We start from the raw sequence: 21,695 nt of genomic DNA, 5'->3' as shown, positions 1-21,695 counted from the left end.
GGCATGAACAATTCTGAGAAACAGTTTGTTTGTGTAAAAGCAAATCGCTGGTCCGTCCCCAAGTGTCTGACACAGACTTTGAACGCATCCACCATAGTTTCATGAGGAGTCTGCAGAAATCCATTCACTGTGCAGGTCCACAGCTCAACATCCCCCAATGTCCATCTGCTGTGTGTTTCATCAACATTTACAAATGAAAGCATACAAAATTCAGCTACTGCAAGCTCTTCATGAAGGTGACAAACAACAATGTGTGGAGTTCTGTAATACTGGCGAGATGGAGGATGACAGTTTTCTTCCACACTTAGTGTTTAGTGACGAGGCAACACTCCATTTAAATAGAAAGGTGAACTGTCAATGTGAGAATATGGGGTAGGAACAACCACATGAAGTTGTACAACATGAGAGGGACTCTCCAAAATTTAATGTGTTGTGCAGTTTCACAGGAAAAGGTGTATAGTCCATTTTTCTTTGCTGAGAACACTTTTACAGGAAGCACATATCTCTCAATATGCTTGAGACATTCTCACTTACACATTCTTGCCCTCTCTCTCTCTCTCTCTCTCTCTGTTCAGTTAATTATGAATTCTTACACTGATAATCACAAAAAACTACTGTCTTTCAAAACAGTTTCCACAATATGGAATTTCTGTATTGGTGACAAGTAGCTCAATTTTGTAAAATAGAATTTAACAGAAATTATGACAAATTCCTGTTCTAAAAATACAAAAACAAGTTATGGTAGAACACACATGAAGCAGTCACATTAATGTAACCACCAATCAAAAGCCTGAATAGCCACCTTTTACAGTATGAATGTGCAGGAAAAAAGCCAATGAGGTTCTGGAAGGTACTGACAGAGATGCGGAGCCATGCCGCCTCCAGTGGCATGACCAATTATGCTAGATTTTATGGTTGAGGATCCATGGTGTGAGCAGCCAGATTCTCAACTGGGTTTAAATCTGGAGGGTTTAGTGGCCAGGGTACTATGGTCAACTCCTCCTGGTGCTCTTCAAATTGCACACATACATTGCAAGCTGTGTTAACATGTAGCGTTAATCTGCTGGTAGATGCCATCATGCTGTGCTGAGGAAAAACAAACGTCATGTAGGGTGAAGATGTTGAGTCACACACAGGCACAACAATAAGTCTACTAAACACATACGTTTTCAACCAGAAGGTCTCCTTCCAATATACGTATTTTGGCAGCAAGTTTACGTGTTTAGTAGTTGTTTTATTGTACCTGTCTGCGACTCAAAATCTCTGCTATATGGTGAGTAGCAATCTATCCTTTTCATAATGCAATTATTATTATTCCATCCTGGATTTTCCATTGTTTGAAACTCCATGCAGAGGTGGTCATGGTTCCCAAGGATAGCTGCATACTTCTGTTAATCCTCTGTGCCTTCCAGAATGATGAGATCACCCAGGGAATTCCAATAAAACATTTCCCAGACCATAAGGCTCCCTCCTCTGGCCTGGACCTTTCCAGCAATTGTTATAGGTCTGAACACGCCAAAGACCATTTGTCGGATTGAGCATAACACATTATTCATCTGAAAAGGCCACTTGTCGCCACTCTCAGTTGCTGTCCAGTAGTGGTAATGGCATGCAGATTCCAGTCTTCATCGCCAATGAACATCAGTTAGCATGGTTGAATGAACCAGGTGCCTGCTGAAGAGTCCCATACACAGCAACATTTGCTGAACGGTCATTGAGGAAACACTGGCAGTAGCCCCTTGGTTCATATGGGTGGTGAGTTGCTCAACAGTTGCACATTTATTCACCAGTACAAATACCTGCAGCCATCATTCACTCCTCTCATCTATAGCTTGTGGCGCATCACAGTCTCCTTGGCACCGGTTTTGGATAGTGCCATTTTGCCATGCACAGTTTACTTTAACCTAGGCAGCAAGTGAGCAATTTACAAACTTAGCCATTTCGAAATGCTTCCACCCTTGGCCTGAAAGCCAATGTCATGCCCTGTTGGATGTCAGATAAATTGCTCCTTTTCTGCATTACGACAACAACTTCACTGTTTTCCGTGCCCTAACCCACTTTATATGGCCTCCACTGCTAGTGCTGCCACCTGCTGTCTGTGAATGGTTATTGCACAAAGATGTTGAACATCGGTGGTGGTCACATTAAAGTGACTGGACCATATGCACCAAGTTTTGGATAGGCATAATTCAGTGCTTCTGCTTTTTGGTGAGTGGTCTCCTTTAATCCAAACGTATTTACCAAACACTTTTTACTAGACACAGTGAAAATGATGGTAAATAACAGAAACTCCATCTACCTACCAACGTGTTAATCCAATGACACAAAATATCAACTGCCTTAAGTAAAACTCCAGCCATCTTTATTGTTAACATATCATGTAGTCCTTCCATCTCTGCAATGAGGAACATGTGATACTTAGGGGGATTAGTACTGAGAGCATTCCACACCATATATCCACAGAAATTTCACTCTGAAACTCTAATTTAATGGACAGTGAAGCCAATCAGGCACTGTAAAATGAAAATGTTATGAACAATTTGGATAACTCGGGAGTGATAATCAAAGGTCCACATGAGCATAATTTCCATGTGTTTCCTGCAGATATGGACACTGTGTCACATCACAAACTCTACAAATATACTTCAGCTTTTACTCTACATTAACAATCTGTCCACTGCTGTCTTCTCTGCCAACATATATTCAAAAGTATTAAGAGAGATGCTGACAGCTGTTTGTACTAGGTATAGCTCATGGCTGTTTTCATATGTGACAGAACAAATAATTTTCATGTTATAACTTAAGGTGGAAGTACAATTCACTGAATGATCTGATCTGTGGTATTTTTAAGAGCCTCTTCTCCTTTTTCCTTTTGCTTTTACTTAGATGCTCAGAAGTGGTATAATTAAAAAATCTTACCCCTGGACTAGCTTCCAACAACAGCAGAAAAGGATCTTTCTCAAGACACCGCCCAAGCAACCTAAGAATATTTGGATGGTTTAGATCCCGATGATACCGTACTTCGTGTAGGAAGTACATCTGATCAGTTGGTGTAGCATCTTCACGTAAGATTTTCACCACTACCTTTGAATTCTTCTCACTATTTATTATATTTTGAGCCTCACCTTCCACAACCTGCAATGAACAAAAAAAAAAAAAAAGTACATGAAAACTAACACATCAAAAACAATAAAAATATGTTCTTCCACATCACAGAAGAATTGTGTGACTAATAATAAATATATAATAGAGGGAAACATTCCACATGGGAAAAATATATCTAAAAACACAGATGATGTGACTTACCGAACGAAAGTGCTGGCAGGTCGATAGACACACAAACAAACACAAACATACACACGAAATTCAAGCTTTCGCAACAAACTGTTGCCTCATCAGGAAAGAGGGAAGGAGAGGGAAAGACGAAAGGATGTGGGTTTTAAGGGAGAGGGTAAGGAGTCATTCCAATCCCGGGAGCGGAAAGACTTACCTTAAGGGGAAAAAAGGACAGGTATACACTCGCACACACACACATATCCATCCGCACATACACAGACACAAGCAGACATTTTCCTTTACAAATGTCTGCTTGTGTCTGTGTATGTGCGGATGGATATGTGTGTGTGTGCGAGTGTATACCTGTCCTTTTTTCCCCCTAAGGTAAGTCTTTCCGCTCCCGGGATTGGAATGACTCCTTACCCTCTCCCTTAAAACCCACATCCTTTCGTCTTTCCCTCTCCTTCCCTCTTTCCTGATGAGGCAACAGTTTGTTGCGAAAGCTTGAATTTCGTGTGTATGTTTGTGTGTCTATCGACCTGCCAGCACTTTCGTTCGGTAAGTCACATCATCTGTGTTTTTAGATATAATAATAAATATATGTGAACTACATAGTATATCTACATATTTGTGTGAAAGCATTTGTTCTTCATAAACAACTACAAACTTTAAAAAAGCTTCTCAAATAAAATCTCATCCTAAGTTGTGATCCAGTTCTTAGATCCAAAGCAAAAAGAGGTCAATACAGCGGGAATTCAGCCATTGGCATAGTTTTTAAATTCTCCATTCAAATGATGTGTTCCAATCAGAAAGAATGCAACTTTAAGACATTCAGTGTTTTGAGCTCTCAGATCAAACATGCTTTCATCTCAACTAACATGCAAAGACTACAGAGGGACATGTATTTCTCTGGAATAGTTTCCTGTTTATCGTCAGCACATTTTGCAGTCTCATCTTCCATTCCTTTTTGAATAAGGATGATTTTTAAACCATGATATTCTGTACACATCTAAATTAGTGTTTGCTGTACTGTCACACATTATTTACATAAAAGTTGGCTATTACAGCACCTGTCTATACACAAATGTGTATAAGCACAGATAAAAATGTCAACAAAACACAAGTTTTGTACCAGATCTTTAAAAATGATCTTAATATCACTTTACTCAAAATATTCAGAGCTGCTTTAAAGTAATGGTGTTTATCTTAGTACTGTTCAACAGTTGAATATTATGAAATTTCTACTTACCCGACCAAACCACCCTCTACCCAATTCTCTAAGATACTTCAGCTGGTGTCTTGGAAAATTTGCATGGGGATCTTCTGAAACAAAATACATTATCATTTAAAGTAAAGCAAACTCTCAGTTATTTTACAATATTCTCAGATACACTATCCTAGAGAAAACAACACAAGTATCCTAATTTGATATAAAAATTACAAAATACTTTTATGTGTGAAGAATGTATACCAATTGCTACATCACATGTAAAATACATCACACGGATGATATTTTTTGATCAGCATCTTCATTTTATAGCATCTACTTTTCTTTTATTAGATTGGTTCCTATTTACACAGAAGTGAAACGTGGACAATACATGTTATAAGAAGAGAACAGAACTTTTGAAATGTTTTGCTCCAGAAGAATGCTGAAGATGGGCAGTCAGATACTAATGAAATAATATTGAATCAAGTCAGAGAAAAAAAAAATTAATGGCACAACTTGACTACAAGAATGGGCACAACGCAACCTGAGGCATCCAGAAATAGTTAATTTGGTAGGGGAAGGGGGTTAACTGTACAGGAAGACAAAGGCTTACTATAGTTAGCAGAGTCAATTGGATGTAGGTTGCAATAGTTATGAAGAGACTTTCACAGGAGAGAACAGTGTGAAGAACCGCATCAAACCAGTCTTTTGAGAGAAGACCAAGATCACCACCATCACCACCACCACCACCAACAACAACAACATAGCTGGGAGTTTTCTTACATATCTACTTTGCCAGTCTTATAATGCAGGTCACACGCTACGAAATTTAGAAGTCACATCCTAGAAACAGTCATTGCAATCTGAATTGACAGGTCCTATCTGTAAACTTCTTTTCAAGCATTAATAGAAGGCGTTAACCAAAACTGAAATTGCCTTATTGACATGTTTAGTAATAGCATATTTTGCTACAAATTATGATCTGATCAGTAGTTGATGGAGAAAAATCAGCAGCAGGCCAATAACTTCCCAGTTAAGCATTCCTATGTCTCATTCTTGGAGATCGAATATCTCACTCCTGGTCACAGCCATAATACATGCACTTGTAGCACTGTGCAGCATATGAAATAAGTAATATGATACATCACTTTGTCAGTTCATGAGGAAATGTTTATTAGCACATCAGATGCAATTATCAACAGTGTTTCACTTATAAACCAGTCTTAATAAGATGTCATGTTGCTTTGACCTGCAAAAAAGGATTAAAGTTATCACTATATCATCACAAAAACTCAAATGTCCTGTCATAACTTAACTGTATTTAGAAATATTCTGAAATTTGACCAATTAACTGGAAAACATGCTGCACAAATAGTTGATATGTCATTTCTAACTGATCCCTTGCACCTTCTGCTGATAATCTGTTCAAAGACAAACTGGGATGATTGGTGAAAGTGAACAAGTCCCAAGGCACACAAAAACACAACACTTCAAGATTCCATGGAAAGAAGTCCAATTGATTAGCTTCAATTAGATGTCACTATACCCATCCTCTTTCATCAAACTACCTCCGGCTAGCTAATGGCACCACAAGCTGACACAACATTGCTGCCTATTGACTGTGTGCACAATCACTGAGCCACAACATTCAAATAGATAAAAATTGAAAACTCCAAATCTGCACAGAGAAATGCACATGCAAATTCCTCTAAACTTTCTGTATTGATCACTGAAGATCAGAAACCTCCTACCTGAAACACACAAAACTTTTTAACATCACCTCCAGCCCACACCTCATCTCCTTCACCAAGAAGTGCTGCCACCTGACCTCCCAAACTGCTGATGTCCAACAACTTCCAAAAATGTTCAAACATTTGGGCCTACCTGCCACTGAGACTCATGAGTGGTATGCATTACCTTCAGCCACTAAGACAACACCTCTGGGAAGTGCTGCTTCCCACCAGGATTTTTGACAAGTTTATTTCCAACAATTGCTGGAGAATATCTGCTGTACTGCAAAAGTCAGCAGCCCTTAAATCAGTGCAGTAGCCTCCAACCATCAATCAAATTAGGTTTGTTAACAGACCTGCCCATCAGCTGTAAGTTAGACAATGCACATTTTCACTATATACCAGTTCTGCATCCATAACAATCTCAAAGATGACCCCATAGCACAGCCAGAGAACGATAAGCTCACAAGGCAAGCAATTAGTTATCCTATCACACTAATAATGTCTCTCATAGCCACTAGCCTGGATAAAGGCCTAAATTCAGTGAGGAAGATAGTCACCAAAAAAATTGTGTAGAATAATCACCAAGAATATCAAAATATATGTCACGGTTCATGTTTATGGATATCTGAGTGAGTATGCCCAGGTCATGGTACAAAAGTCACCCCTAAAACATCACAGAACCATCTCTGGGTGAACTACATCTTCTACACAGTGCATCTTAAATACTTCATTGTGCTATCGGTGTACTCAACAGCTTGTATCATTTGAAAAGAGGTAAAATCGTGACTCAGTGAATCACACTATATGCCTCCAGATAGTTAATGTCTAGTTTCTGTACTGATTTGCCACACACAATGTACAGCTTTACGTGCCACTGTGAGGTTCTCAAAATGTCCATTCAAGCATTTACCTCCAAAACATTGTCTAAGAAACTGTTTAACATGTATATGTGGTGACCACACCTATCCCGTTTGAACTCAACTGTTATTAGCAAGGCGTGGCACTCAGCTTCAGTCCCTGTTGGTAGGATCTTTTTACAACTATTGTTCTTACACCATGTTAAAACACATATGTGTGGTATACCATTTCTTGTAGACTTTTGGACATTCTGTGATAAACACAACAAATCAGACAGCTTCATTCACAGCATCATCGTGGGCACATCCAAATGCGATAGCCCCATTCCATCACATTCTATGCTGACCCTGATTCCATACAAGGGAATGAGACATAAATACCACTTCAATGCCATGACCTATGAGAACCATAAAGGCTAACATCAATACCTGGTACACCAGGTGAAAGTGTGCTACATCTGTTCTGTTGAATCAGAACTAGCAAGCCAAACCCTCACGATAAAGTTCATAGTAAAAGCAGAGGAAGTAAAAGAGTAATGAGATGTACCATCTGCCGTTCACCAGAGACAGGCTGCCTGTCTCCTGTACATATGACGCTGACTGGCTAACATTCTTGATATCCTAAGAAAGGCAGCACCATGGTTTTAAGCACAAACTGATAGATGTCTCTGCAGTCTTAGCCATCTGGTCACATTACTATGGTCTTTCATAGTGGCAATAGACAGACTGTATTATATACACTCCTGGAAATTGAAATAAGAACACCGTGAATTCATTGTCCCAGGAAGGGGAAACTTTATTGACACGTTCCTGGGGTCAGATACATCACATGATCACACTGACAGAACCACAGGCACATAGACACAGGCAACAGAGCATGCACAATGTCGGCACTAGTACAGTGTATATCCACCTTTCGCAGCAATGCAGGCTGCTATTCTCCCATGGAGACGATCGTAGAGATGCTGGATGTAGTCCTGTGGAACGGCTTGCCATGCCATTTCCACCTGGCGCCTCAGTTGGACCAGCGTTCGTGCTGGACGTGCAGACCGCGTGAGACGACGCTTCATCCAGTCCCAAACATGCTCAATGGGGGACAGATCCGGAGATCTTGCTGGCCAGGGTAGTTGACTTACACCTTCTAGAGCACGTTGGGTGGCACGGGATACATGCGGACGTGCATTGTCCTGTTGGAACAGCAAGTTCCCTTGCCGGTCTAGGAATGGTAGAACGATGGGTTTGATGACGGTTTGGATGTACCGTGCACTATTCAGTGTCCCCTCGACGATCACCAGTGGTGTACGGCTAGTGTAGGAGATCGCTCCCCACACCATGATGCCGGGTGTTGGCCCTGTGTGCCTCGGTCGTATGCAGTCCTGATTGTGGCGCTCACCTGCACGGCGCCAAACACGCATACGACCATCATTGGCACCAAGGCAGAAGCAACTCTCATCGCTGAAGACGACACGTCTCCATTCGTCCCTCCATTCACGCCTGTCGCGACACCACTGGAGGCGGGCTGCACGATGTTTGGGCGTGAGCAGAAGACGGCCTAACGGTGAGCGGGACCGTAGCCCAGCTTCATGGAGACGGTTGCGAATGGTCCTCGCCGATACCCCAGGAGCAACAGTATCCCTAATTTGCTGGGAAGTGGCGGTGCGGTCCCCTACGGCACTGCGTAGGATCCTACGGTCTTGGCGTGCATCCGTGCGTCGCTGCGGTCCGGTCCCAGGTCGACGGGCACGTGCACCTTCCGCCGACCACTGGCGACAACATCGATGTACTGTGGAGACCTCACGTCCCACGTGTTGAGCAATTCGGCGGTACGTCCACCCGGCCTCCCGCATGCCCACTATACGCCCTCGCTCAAAGTCCGTCAACTGCACATACGGTTCACGTCCACACTGTCGCGGCATGCTACCAGTGTTAAAGACTGCGATGGAGCTCCGTATGCCACGGCAAACTGGCTGACACTGACGGCGGTGGTGCACAAATGCTGCGAAGCTAGCGCCATTTGACGGCCAACACCGCGGTTCCTGGTGTGTCCGCTGTGCCGTGCGTGTGATCATTGCTTGTACAGCCCTCTCGCAGTGTCCGGAGCAAGTATGGTGGGTCTGACACACAGGTGTCAATGTGTTCTTTTTTCCATTTCCAGGAGTGTAGTAAAGTGGGTAAAGAGTTTGCAAGTTTTTGAACACAATAGTTGCCTATTATATGCATCAACTTGTTACCAACAGAGCATCATTTTTCATAAAAGTTTCTGTCATGTACTTGAGCTGAAGTGCCCTCCCCCCCTCCCCCTCCTCAAAAAGGGCAATGTCTGTCAAAGAATGAAAGAACAGAATTGTGCCCACCTTGCAGATGCAAATTTGATAAGAAAAGCTCTCCATGGTGACAGAGACTTTGAAACTGAACAGTGGAACCATAAAAAAAATTGAAGATCCAAATGAAAGTAGAAATTGATTTTAGATTTGTAAACAAGCATGCTGCAAATACTATTTAAGAGTGAAACTACTAACAAAATACTCACACGTATCATAGACTACCAATAGGGGAACTGCCTTGTCCAGTATAATGTGGACTTCATTCCATGGTGCAGTTTACAATTTTATGTGATAACAAATCACTGCCAGATGTGAAAGAAGATGAATGAAAAAAGTCAGAGCATCAATCCAGATTATTAAGTTAGTAGACCAATATTTACCAACTGAGCAGCAAAGTGGGCAGTTACTAACACTTAAACGTATGCATACTATCACATAAATAGATAGATGGTTGTTTATGTATCTATAGATGATTTATAAAATTATATAATACATGTAATGTTCATTAAACAGGAAACAATTTTTAAAAAAATAAATAGCTGATGCATTTAGCAATGTTACATTGCCAAAAAAATAATTTTACACGTCGTTTGGCTGATCTTAAAAAGCTGAATCAGTACCATACCTAGATGAATGAGACTGAGGTCAATAGCATGAAAAGAGGTTAGAATTTTCTATAACAGAACCTGAGCATAGGATTTGACAGTGAGCATAATTGAGTTATTACAGTTCAGTACTGACTAACAGTGTTTTGTATTTAAAAAGTGTCAATTTTTTTACCACCTTCTTTTCAGTGTTATCTAAATAACTGTTGACTTTGAAGTATGAATTATGTTGAAGATGCATGTCTTAATTTGCTATTTACATATTTGCATTTTAATTGTCTCATTAATCTGCTTCAGTAATTTAATGTATAATTTTATTTCACTGAAGAAAATGTTGATGGGTGTTGTTTGCTTACTCCTGGTAAATGCAGTTTACTCCAGCTCTTGTTCCATGATCACGAATGCTGCTGTTTGTGAAATAATTACTGATGTTCTTGATGCACATAAGAGTGTGGTGGAGATATTCACATGGTGCACTTAGAATCCTCAGCTGTTTAAACAGATCTTTACAAGGAACTCCATCATTACTATTTATAGTTAGGTATTACTCTAATAGTCCTTTTTTTGTAGTTTGAAGACTGTGTCCATGTTTTGTGTATGGGAACCTTTGAAAAAATGGTTCCACAGATACAGATGGAATGCATATAGGAGTAGTACGTAACATAAAGTACTGTCTGTTACACATTGAAGACAGGGGCCTATGGGCATAGCACACAGCTGGCATTTTCTTTCCTAGTGTATGTTCATGTTCATTCCACTTCATAATCAACATTAAGTCTTAAAAATTTTGTGTTTGTTATGATATCTATGAAATATTTATCCACATTTAATTTTATGGAGTTACACTGAGGTGACAAAAGTTATGAGATAGCGATATGCACAAATACAGGTGGCAGTAGTATCGCTTACTCAAGGCATAAAAGGGCAGAGCATTGGCAGATCTGTCATTTACACTCAGGTGATTCATGTGAAAAGGTTTCTGATGTGGTTACAGGTGGACGATGAGAATTAACAGACACTGAATGTGGAATGGTACTTGGAGCTAGACACGCAGGACGTTCTATTTTGGAAATCATTAGGAAACTTGGTAATCCGTGATCCACAGTGTCAAGAGCATTCCAAGAATACCAAATTTCAGGCATTACCTCTCACCACAAATGAAGCACTGGCCGACTGACTCCAGTTAATGACTGAAAGCAGCAGCATTTGCATAGAGTTGTCAGTGCTAACAGTCAAGCAAAACTGTGTGAAAAAGCTGCAGAAATCAATGTGTGAGTTACGATTAACGTACCCTTTGGGACAGTGTGGCAAAATTGGCGACAATGGTCTACGATGGCAGACGACCGATGTGAGTGCCTTTGCGAACACCACAACATTGACTGCATTGCCTCTCCTAGCTCGTGGCCGAGTCACTTGGATCCTAGATTACTGTAGAACTGTGGCTCGGTCAGATGAGTCCCAGTTTCAGTTGGTAAGAGCTGACGGTAGGGTTGAAGTGTGGTGCAGACTCCATGAATGCACGGACCCAAGTTGTCAACATCCAAGCTGGAGGTGGCTCCACAGTGATATGGGAGCTGTTTACATGGAAGGACTCTGGTCCAACCAGAGTGATCATTGACAGAAATGGTTACATTCTGCTAATTGGAGACCATTTGGAGACATTCACGGACTTCCACGTTCCTAAACAACAATGGAATTTTCACGGGATGACAATGCGCTTTGTCACAGGGGCATAATTGTTTGCGAGTGGTTTGAAGAACATTCTGGACAATTCAAGCGAATTGTTTGGGCAACCAGATCTCCTGACATCAGTCCCATCGAACATTTGTGGCACATAATCAAAAGGTCAGTTCGTGCAGAAAATTCCGTACCAGTAACACTTTCGCAATTACGGACGGCCACACAAGGAGCGTAGCTCAGTATTTCTGCAGGGTGCCGCCTACAACTTATCGCGTCCACGCCACATCTAGTTGCTGCACTACACCGGACAAAAGGATGTCCCGCTTTAAGCTGAATAGCTCTGTTCTCTTTTTCGTTCAGTGTGAGTCGCAAACTCATTTGTCGTGTAAGACGCAAGAATGGACATCTTCAACTTTTGTAGTCCTGTCTTCCTCAGTTGCGTGTAATATTATGGTATATTGATAATTTTTACTCATGGACCGTCTGACAGCAACTGAATAAAACACAATTTTAGTGCCATACGTGTTTCGCCTTTACTTTCTGCAAGGCGTTGTTGAGGAACAATCAATACATAGAAAATCTCATAATAGAAACTGAACTCATCCTTACACGTGAAGAACAACAAAATAATTGTGGAATAAACATAGGACTGGCAAGAGAACTAGTAAAAGAAGAAATAAAAGGCATAATAAAACAAACACGGTAGACACACAATAAGAACAACCAAACAGAAGCAGCCACTATGAAAAGGTTATGCAACAGGAGCGTAAAATGTAAAAATTGTCCACGCAACCTGCCACTGATGATGCCTTGCAGAAAATAAAGGCGAAACCCGTAGGGCACTAAAATTGTGTTTTATTCAGTTGCTGTCAGACGGTCCATAAGTAAAAATTATCAATGTACCGCAAGAATGGAGCTCGCAGATTCTCAGGTGTGAATGAAGAAAAGGCAGCAACAGCTTCTAAATATGCCACGGAAATTCCTCTCGAAGAAGTGACGAGCTGCTGCTTGAGTCGGCCTGCTAGAGAGTAGGATTCACGATAACGTGACCGCACAGACATCCCCCGGCATCGTACAGCTTTTGTCACCCCAGAGTACTTGGCCTGCTAGAGTGGCTACCACAGTGTAGGATGACGATAGGCTGAACCTCGAGGGCATCTACCGGTATTGCCTGTCCCTCGCGACTTACCGAGCCAGTCGCGGGCGGATAGGCCGCCGCTGACGACGTTGTTGAAGGAGGCGGGCTTGCGGCTGGGCGCGGGCGCCTGCGGCGGCTGCAGACGGGCGCTGCCCACGTCGGGCAGCGGCTCGAAGTGCACCACGGAGGAGCGGTCTCCGGGCGCGGCCGCTGCTGCCGCCGGCGGGAACATGGTGAACTCCGCGGAGCTGGCGGCGCTGTTCACGTAGCCGACGCCGCCCCCGCCGCCCCCGGGGCCAGGACCGGCGGCTGCCGCGGGCGTCGCGTTCGCTGGCCCGGGACCCGCCAGGCTGTGGCTGGACGCGCTGTCCGTGAACTCCTGCGCACACACAGGCACCTCACGTAAAACGCGCACACGAAAACACCACCCTCACTGACTCGAAAAGAGGTTATAGGATGAACATCAACATAAGTAAAACAAGGGCGACTCCAATATAGACGATTTAAATCAGAGAATGTTGAGGAACTTACACCAGGAAAGAAAGAAGTCAGTTTTATTATTTGGGCAGTAAAAAGTTGTTGTTGTTTTTTTAGGGAAGGAGACCAGACAGCGAGGTCATCGGTCTCATCGGATTAGGGAAGGACGGGGAAGGAAGTCGACCGCGCCCTTTCAAAGGAATCATCCCGGCATTTTCCTGGAGCGATTTAGGGAAATCACGGAAAACCGAAATCAGGATGGCCGGACGCGGGATTGAACCGTTGTCCTCCCGAATGCGAGTCCAGTGTGCTAGCCACTGCGCCACCTCGCTCGGTGGGCAGTAAAAAGGGCTGTTTCCACCATTAGGTAAGGCTACGCGGCCGCCTTGGGCGGCAAAATGTTAGGGGAGGTAAAAATTAAATTTCAAATCAAACAACGAAAAAATTGAGCAAATGAGGAGAAAAAATAAAAAAAAGAGGAAAAATTAAAACACTGATGAAAAAAAAAATCAAGCACATTTGTTGTCCTCAGTCAATTTTAAAGTAATGGAAACTGAGGACTGTCCCCAGAAACTGAGGACGTCTGGTCACCACAGTTTAATGATTAAAAGTGTAAGCAGGCTGTTTAGGTGTAAGTAGGCTGTTTAGGTTTTTTTTATGTTGGTGACGCCAGGTAGCGCTCTGTATGAAAATCACTGGCTGTGCTGTGTGCAGTCTGTGGCTGGATGGCATTGTTGAAATATTCGCTACTGTAGTGTTGGGCAGTTGGATGTGAACAGCGCGTAGCGCTGGGCAGTTGGAGGTGAGCCGCCAGCAGTGGTGGATGCGGGGAGAGAGATGGCGGAGTTTCGAGAGCGGGTGATCTGGACGTGTGTCCATCAGAGACAGTAAATTTGTGAGACTTGATGTCATGAACCGATATATATATATTATGACTTTTGAACACTATGAAGGTAAATACATCGTTTGTTCTCTATCAAAATCTTTCATTTGCTAACTATGCCTATCAGTAGTTCGTGACTTCAGTAGTTAGAATCTTTTATTTAGCTGGCAGTATTGGCGCCCGCTGTATTGCAGTAGTTCGAGTAACGAAGATTTTTGTGAGGTAAGTGATTCATGAAAGGTATAGGTTATTGTTAGTCAGGGTCATTCTTTTGTAGGGATTTTTGAAAGTCAGATTGCGTTGCGCTAAAAAAATATTGTGTATCAGTTTAGTGTTGATCAGAATAAGTAAAGTGAGTAATGTCTGAGTACGTTCAGTTTTGCTCAGCTGTTTGAAAATCAAATTACGTAAGGGGTTTATCAGCACAATCATTCATAAATTTTTCTAAGGGAATGTTTCAAAAGTATAATAGGAGATTGCATTTCACGTGCGATGTTGGTGGCAGTGGAGCTGGGGAGGGGTATCGAGTGGAGGGGGGGGGGGGGGGGTGCGGGGGGGGGGGGGACAATTATATGGGGAGACTGATAGTAGCAAAAAAGACGGAGCGGCATTTCTCAATTCTCGCCTAGGGCGGTAAAACACCTAGCAATGCCCCTGGTAGTAAAATAACTCATGATGCCTGGCGCAGAGAGGATACAAAGTGAAGACTGACTACAGCAAGAAAAACATTTCTGAAGAAGATGAATTTGTTACAATCAAGTATCGGTAGAAGTGTTAGGATGTCCTTTCTGAAGGTTTTTGTCTGGAGTGTAGCATTGTATGCCAGAGACACGTGGACACTGAACAGTTTATACAAGAAGAGAATAGCAGCTTTTGAAATGTAGTGCTGTAGAGGAATGCCGAACATTAGAAGTGTAGATCAGGTAACTAATGGAGAAGTACTAGGTCGAATTGGGAAAAAAAGAAATTTAGGCACAACTTCGTTTAAAGAAGGGATCAGTGATTATGACACGTCTTCGGGCATCAAGGAATCGTCAATTTGGTATCGGAGAGTAGTGTAGGGGGTACAAATTAAACAGGGAGATCAACGAATGAATACAGTACGCAGGATAAATGGATGTAGGTTGCAGCAGTTATTCTAAGATGGAGAGACTTGCAGAGGAGAGATTAGCATTAAGAGCTGCATCAAACCAGTACCAGTCTTCGGGCTGAACGACATAACAACCTCAACAACAGCGCGTTCCATAAATTAGGGAACACTGTGTGACGGGTGCTCATAAAGTTTTAAGCTTTTTTTGAGTCATCAGTCTACTGACTGGTTTGATGCGGCCCGCCACGAACTCCTCTCCAGAGCCAACCTCTTCATCTCAGAGTAGCACTTGCAACCTACATCCTCAGTTATTTGCTAGATGTAATCCAATCTTTTCTTCCTCTACAGTTTTTGCCCTCTACAGCTCCCTCTAGTAACATGGAAGTCATTCCCTGATGTCTGTTAAGACATTCCCTGATGTCTTAACAGAAGTCCTATCATCCTGTTCCTTCTCCTTGCCAGTATTTTCCACATATTCCTTTCCTCTCCGATTCTGCGTAGAACCTCCTCATACCTTACCTTATCAGTCCACCTAATTTTCAACAACAGTCTACAACACATCTCAAATGCTTCCATCCTCTTCTGTTCCGGTTTCCTCACAGTCCATTTACCACTACACACTACGCTGTGCTCCAAATGTACACTCTCAGAAATTTCTTCCTCAAATTAAGGCCTATGTTTGATACTAGTAGACTTCTCTTGGCCAGAAATGCCCTTTTCGCGAGAGCTAGCCTGCTTTTGATGTCCTCCTTGCTCCGTCCGTCATTGGTTATTTTACTGCCTGGGTAGAAGAATTCCTTAACTTCATCTACTTCGTGACGATCAATCTTGTGTCAAGTTTCTAGCTGTTCTCATTTCTGCTGCTTCTCATTACTTTCGTGTTGCTCCGATTTACTCTCAATCCATATTCTGAACTCATTAGACTGCTCATTCCATTCAGCAGATCATGTAATTCTTCTTCACTTTCACTCAGGATAGCAACGTTATCAGTAAATCTTATCATTGGTACTTCACCTTGAATTTTGATTCCACTCCTAAACCTTTCTCTTATTGCCATCATTGCCATAATTAAATATTTTCATGACGATTATTTCAATGTCGACAGTTAAGACTCCAGCAGCACTTGATATAGTATTGTGAACAACATGGGCAGGCCATCCAATTCCTTCTAAATTTTTTCCCAGTTCTTTAATTTGGTGAAAAACATTCCGCTGACCGCATCGATGAAACCCTCCGACGTTGGTGTTGGTACTGGTATTGCCTGCACAAAAAGCGATTAATTTATCTAATGGAATTTGCAGTTGTCTTAAACAGTCTATACAAAACTACTCAATTGTCTCCGATGTTTCGTTATTCAACTTCAACAGCTTCTGTTGGATTCCGCCAGTTTCTGCGTAAGAACTTACACAAACACACCAATATATATAACACAATACGAAATTGCAATTTATGCAGACCTTCAAAGTTTTGCTATTAAATTTTGCTAAATGGAACAGATTCCTATATTTTGTATTATTATTATTGTTCTCGTTGTTGTTATGCTGATTTTTTTTTTCGTTTCAATAAGTTGCATGCAAAGATTTATACTATGATTTCAAATCACTGACAGAGGTCTTGCTTAATAAAAATTAAATAAACAAAGTTATTCCTTATCTTGCACCTTTCTGTTGTTCTCACTGGTGGTGGTTGTGTTTTTGATGAACTGTGTCAACCACAGGTTACAGGGTGATACAAAATGTTACCACTGGCGCCGATGACCCAAGATAACACTCAACTTAGTTCTGTTTTACATTATGTCATTTATCAGAAAAATTGATGACACAGGCAAGGGATGGTTGCCCTTGTATTTATGAAAGGGCATAAGCCGTCATATTTTCTAAAGACAAAATTTTACTCACCTTAATGACCTTCCTCTCGTTCTCCTGGAGGCGTGCAAGTAAAAAAGAGACATGTGTTAAAAGAAGCGGATAAATATCTTAACGATACAGCTAGACAAAATCATTGTCTCATAACGAGTCGAGTTATATTACGCTGAAGTTGTAAAGTATCTTTTGGGACATCCTGTACACACCGATGGAAAAATAATCGCAACACCAAGGAAGAGTTGTGCGACATACACGAAACTGATTCTACATCTGAAAGATGATGTCTGTTCAAATTTCACATCATACGCATAAGAGTGGCGCTAATACAATACAAATCCCGTTTGCTTTAAATACACGTAGTAACGGTTTTGAGAGTTAGTTACATCTGAGACTGGACGTGGTGAGTTGATGTTAGTCAAGCCTTTAAGACGACAGAGACGCCATTATTATTTGAACGAGGTCGCTTGATAGGGCTACACGAAGCTGGATGTTCCTTCTGCGGTACTGGAGAAAGATTTGGCAGGAATGTAGCCCCGGTACACGACTGCTAGCAGCAGTGGTCACGAGAATGTAAGGCTCCGGACGGCCGCGTGGCACTACCGAGAGGGAAGACCATAGTGTTCGGCGTGTGTCTCTGACGCATCGTATTGTATCTGCAGCAGCAATCTCAGCAGTACTTGGCACCACAGTGACACAAGGCACTGTTACAAATAAACGGTTACTTCGACATCTCCGAGCCAGACGCCTTGTAGCGTGCATTCCACTGACCCTAACTACTGTCATTTTCGACTTCAGTGGTGTCAAGCGAGAGAAGATTGGAGGGCAGGGTGGAGGTCTGATGTGTCTTCTGATGAAAGCTGAATCAGCCTCGGTGCCAGTAGCGGTCGTGCGTTGGCTAGGAAGGGGTCAGTTGAAGGCTTGCAACCAACCTGTCTGCTTGCTAGACATACTGGACCTGCACCTGGAGTCATGATCTGAGGCGCGATGTCGTCAGACAGCAGAAGCACTCTTGTGGTTATCCCACGCACCCTGACTGCAAATCTGTACGTCAGTCGGTGATTCTACATCTACATCTACATACATACCCCGCAATCCACCATACGGTGCGTGGCGGAGGGTACCTTGTACCACAACAAGCATCTTTTCTCCCTGTTCCACTCCCAAAAAGACCGACGGAAACATGACTGCCTATATGCCTCTATATGAGCCCTAATCTCTCTTATCTTATCTTTGTGGTCTTTCCGCGAAATATAAGTTGGCAACAGTAAAATTGTACTGCAGTCAGCCTCAAATGCTGGTTCTCTAAATTTCCTCAGTAGCGATTCACGAAAAGAACGCCTCCTTGCCTCCAGAGACTCCCACCCGAGTTCCTGAAGCATTTCCGTAACACTCGCGTTTTGATCAAATCTACCACTAACGAATCTAGCAGCCCGCCTCTGAATTGCTTCTACGTCCTCCCTCAATCCGACCCGACAGGGATCCCAAACGCTCGAGCAGTACTCAAGAATAGGTCGTATTAGTGTTTTATAAGCGGTCTCCTTTACAGATGAACCACATCTATCCAAAATCATACCAAAGAGCCGAAGACGACAATCCGCCTTCCCCACAACTGCCATTACATGCTTGTCCCACTTCATATCGCTCTGCAATTCTACGCCCAAAAATTTAATCGACGTTGACTTTGTCCAGCGCTACACTTCTAATGGAGTATTCAAACATTACGGGATTCTTTTTCCTATTCATCTGCATTAATTTACATTTATCTATATTTAGAGTTAGCTGCCATTCTTTACACCAATCACAAATCCTGTCCAAGTAATCTTGTATCTTCCTACAGTCACTCAACGACGAGACCTTCCCATACACCACAGCATCATCAGCAAACAGCCGCACATTGCTATCCACCCAATCCAAAAGATCATTTATGTAGATAGAAAGCGACAGCGGACCTACCACACTTCCCTGGGGCACTGCAGATGATACCCTCACCTCCCGATGAACACTCACCATCGAGGACATGTTGTGCTGCCATTTATGAACAGCATTCCAGTGTGTGTTTTCCAAGAGGATAACGATCGTCCACATACCGCTGTCGAAGCCCAACACGTCCTACAGTGTGTCGACATGTTGCCCTGGCCTGCTCAATCACCAGATTTGTCTCCAATCGAGCGCATATGGGACATCGTCGGACGACCACTCCAGCGTCATCCACATACAGCATTAACCGTCCCTGTACTGGCCGGCCACGTGTAGCAGATACGGAACTCCATTTCACAACATGACATCCGGCACCTGTACAGTGCAATGTATGCACGTTGGCATGCTTGTATTCAACATTCTGGCCGTTACACCGGTTGTTAATGTACCAGCATTTCATATTTCCAATGGCGTATCTCGCGCTTTCATTAACCGGCTATATTGCAGTGTTCATCACTTAAATATGTTACGCAGACATAAGCATTCACTAAATTTCGTTACACTACATTAATTATTTTTTGGTGCTGCGGTGTTTTTTTTTTTTTTTTTTTTTTCGTCAGTGTATCTTCGTAATCTGATAGCGGAAGCGAGAAACTGGTAATATTCCTTGCACATGTAGACTGCTACACAACAACCGTACAGCCTTGCCCATACACAAAGACCGAGATTAATATTTTTTTGAAAAAATTTTGTTGTTCTGGATTATTTGAAAGCGAGACGGGCAACGAAGTGTTCCGCCCGTACCAGAGGGCACGATTTCGGGACTGATTGCAGCCGCCTTTGTCTGCCTGCCACGTCGTCGTTTATCTCCCTCGGACTTCGAAGAAGACAATTGTTCTAAAGCCTTGTCCCTTCCTTCCCGTTTCCCTTCTTCGTTTTCTGTGTGGTGCGCCCCCCCCCACCCCCCCACCCACCCCTTCCCTCCCCTTCCCAAGCCTTCCCACGCCATCACCACCGTCTGCATCCACTCCGAATGAAAGAAGGCGGCCGTGAAATGGCGAACAGAAAGGGTTGGAGGAAGTGGGAAGGGGCGGAACTTAGGGCGCTGACAAACATCCTGCGGGCAGGCGACAGTGGACTGTGCTGCAGAGGAGTGGAGTGGAGTAGAGTGCTGGCATCGCCAGGGGTCCTCTGCAGATTGCGGCGCCCAGGCGCAGCTCTTATCGGCACCTGCGGCCCTCGTCTCCGCAGTTCGTCAACGCCCGCAATCTCCTTCCCATTCCTAATGCCAGCCTCGCAACAACGAGTGGAGTGCTTCTGGTAAACTGCAAAGAGTTCCCAAAACAAAATTTTCTAGGTGTGTGTGAAACTTTCAGTTCACAGCGCGTTTTACCGGTATTTCATTATGACGGCGAAATAACGACTTTACACGTGAAAACCATTCAAAACTAGGTGTTACTCCATGAGCAATACAGAGATGCTTACAGAGAATTAAAAGGATATAGAGGAAAACAAATATACCGAAGTGGAGGACGTAATGAAACTGAAATGGAGAAAAATATGGCCAGGCGACTTAATGTAGATTGGCCAAGGAAGTACTTTGTTCAATTCCAAGCGTTAATAACTGATCTAGATGATGACCTACTCGAAAATGAGTACATAATATCGGAAAATATATTATTCATATATCTTTCCTTTCTCAGACATTATGTCTGGTTAAAATTGGAAAGTGACGCGGACCTTGATCAAGCGTGACTTCCTTTTAACGGTACGGTATATGATACATTGCATTTAGGAACTTTCGGGTAATTGAACATGTATCAATAATTACAGATTTCTGTAGTTGTATATATACGTTTGGATGTAGATGTATTGCGTTGATGTACTGGTGGATAGTGTGTGGTATGACTCCTGTAGTTGATAGTATAATTGGTATAATGTCAACTTTATCCTGATGCCACATGTCCTTGACTTCCTCAGCCAATTGGATGTATTTTTCAATTTTTTCTCCTTGGGTATGGATATTTCGATTAGTTGTGTTAATTTCTTCTTTTTATTGGTGAGTATGATGTCAGGTTTGTTATGTGGTGTTGTTATATCTGTTATAATGGTTCTGTTCCAGTATAATTTGTATTCATCATTCTCCAGTACATTTTGTGGTGCATACTTGTATGTGGGAACGTGTTGTTTTATTAGTTTATGTTGTATGGCAAGTTGTTGATGTATTATTTTTGCTACACTGTCATGTCTTCTGGGGTATTCTGTATTTGCTAGTATTGTACATCCGCTTGTGATGTGATCTACTGTTTCTATTTGTTGTTTGCAAAGTCTGCATTTATCTGTTGTGGTATTGGGATCTTTAATAATATGCTTGCTGTAATATCTGGTGTTTATTGTTTGATCCTGTATTACAATCATGAATCCTTCCGTCTCACTGTGTATATTGCCTTTTCTTAGCCATGTGTTGGATGCATCTTGATCGATGTGTGGCTGTGTTAGATGATACGGGTGCTCGCCATGTAGTGTTTTCTTTTTCCAATTTACTTTCTTCGTATCTGTTGATGTTATGTCATCTAAAGGGTTGTAGAAGTGGTTACGAAATTGCAATGGTGTAGCCGATGTATTTATATGAGTGATTGC

The 21,695-nt window shown here is 42.5% G+C and overlaps 1 protein-coding gene across 1 annotated transcript in view; it reads right to left on the bottom strand.

Annotated features, from left to right (window-relative positions):
* LOC124594047 overlaps positions 1-21,695 on the bottom strand; it is a 642,515-nt gene that overhangs the window by 104,990 nt on the left and 515,830 nt on the right. The window contains exons 3-5 of the mRNA XM_047132397.1: positions 12,875-13,202; positions 4,526-4,599; positions 2,920-3,135 (exon numbers count right to left, since the gene is read on the bottom strand). Coding sequence (XP_046988353.1) covers positions 2,920-3,135; positions 4,526-4,599; positions 12,875-13,202 — 618 coding nt within the window. The remainder of the gene's footprint in view (positions 1-2,919; positions 3,136-4,525; positions 4,600-12,874; positions 13,203-21,695) is intronic.

Source organism: Schistocerca americana, chromosome 2, assembly GCF_021461395.2.
Source record: "Schistocerca americana isolate TAMUIC-IGC-003095 chromosome 2, iqSchAmer2.1, whole genome shotgun sequence".
NCBI classification, from domain to species: domain Eukaryota; kingdom Metazoa; phylum Arthropoda; class Insecta; order Orthoptera; family Acrididae; genus Schistocerca; species Schistocerca americana.
The sequence above is the reverse complement of the archived record's forward strand: the minus strand, read 5'-3'. Positions and strand labels throughout refer to the sequence as shown.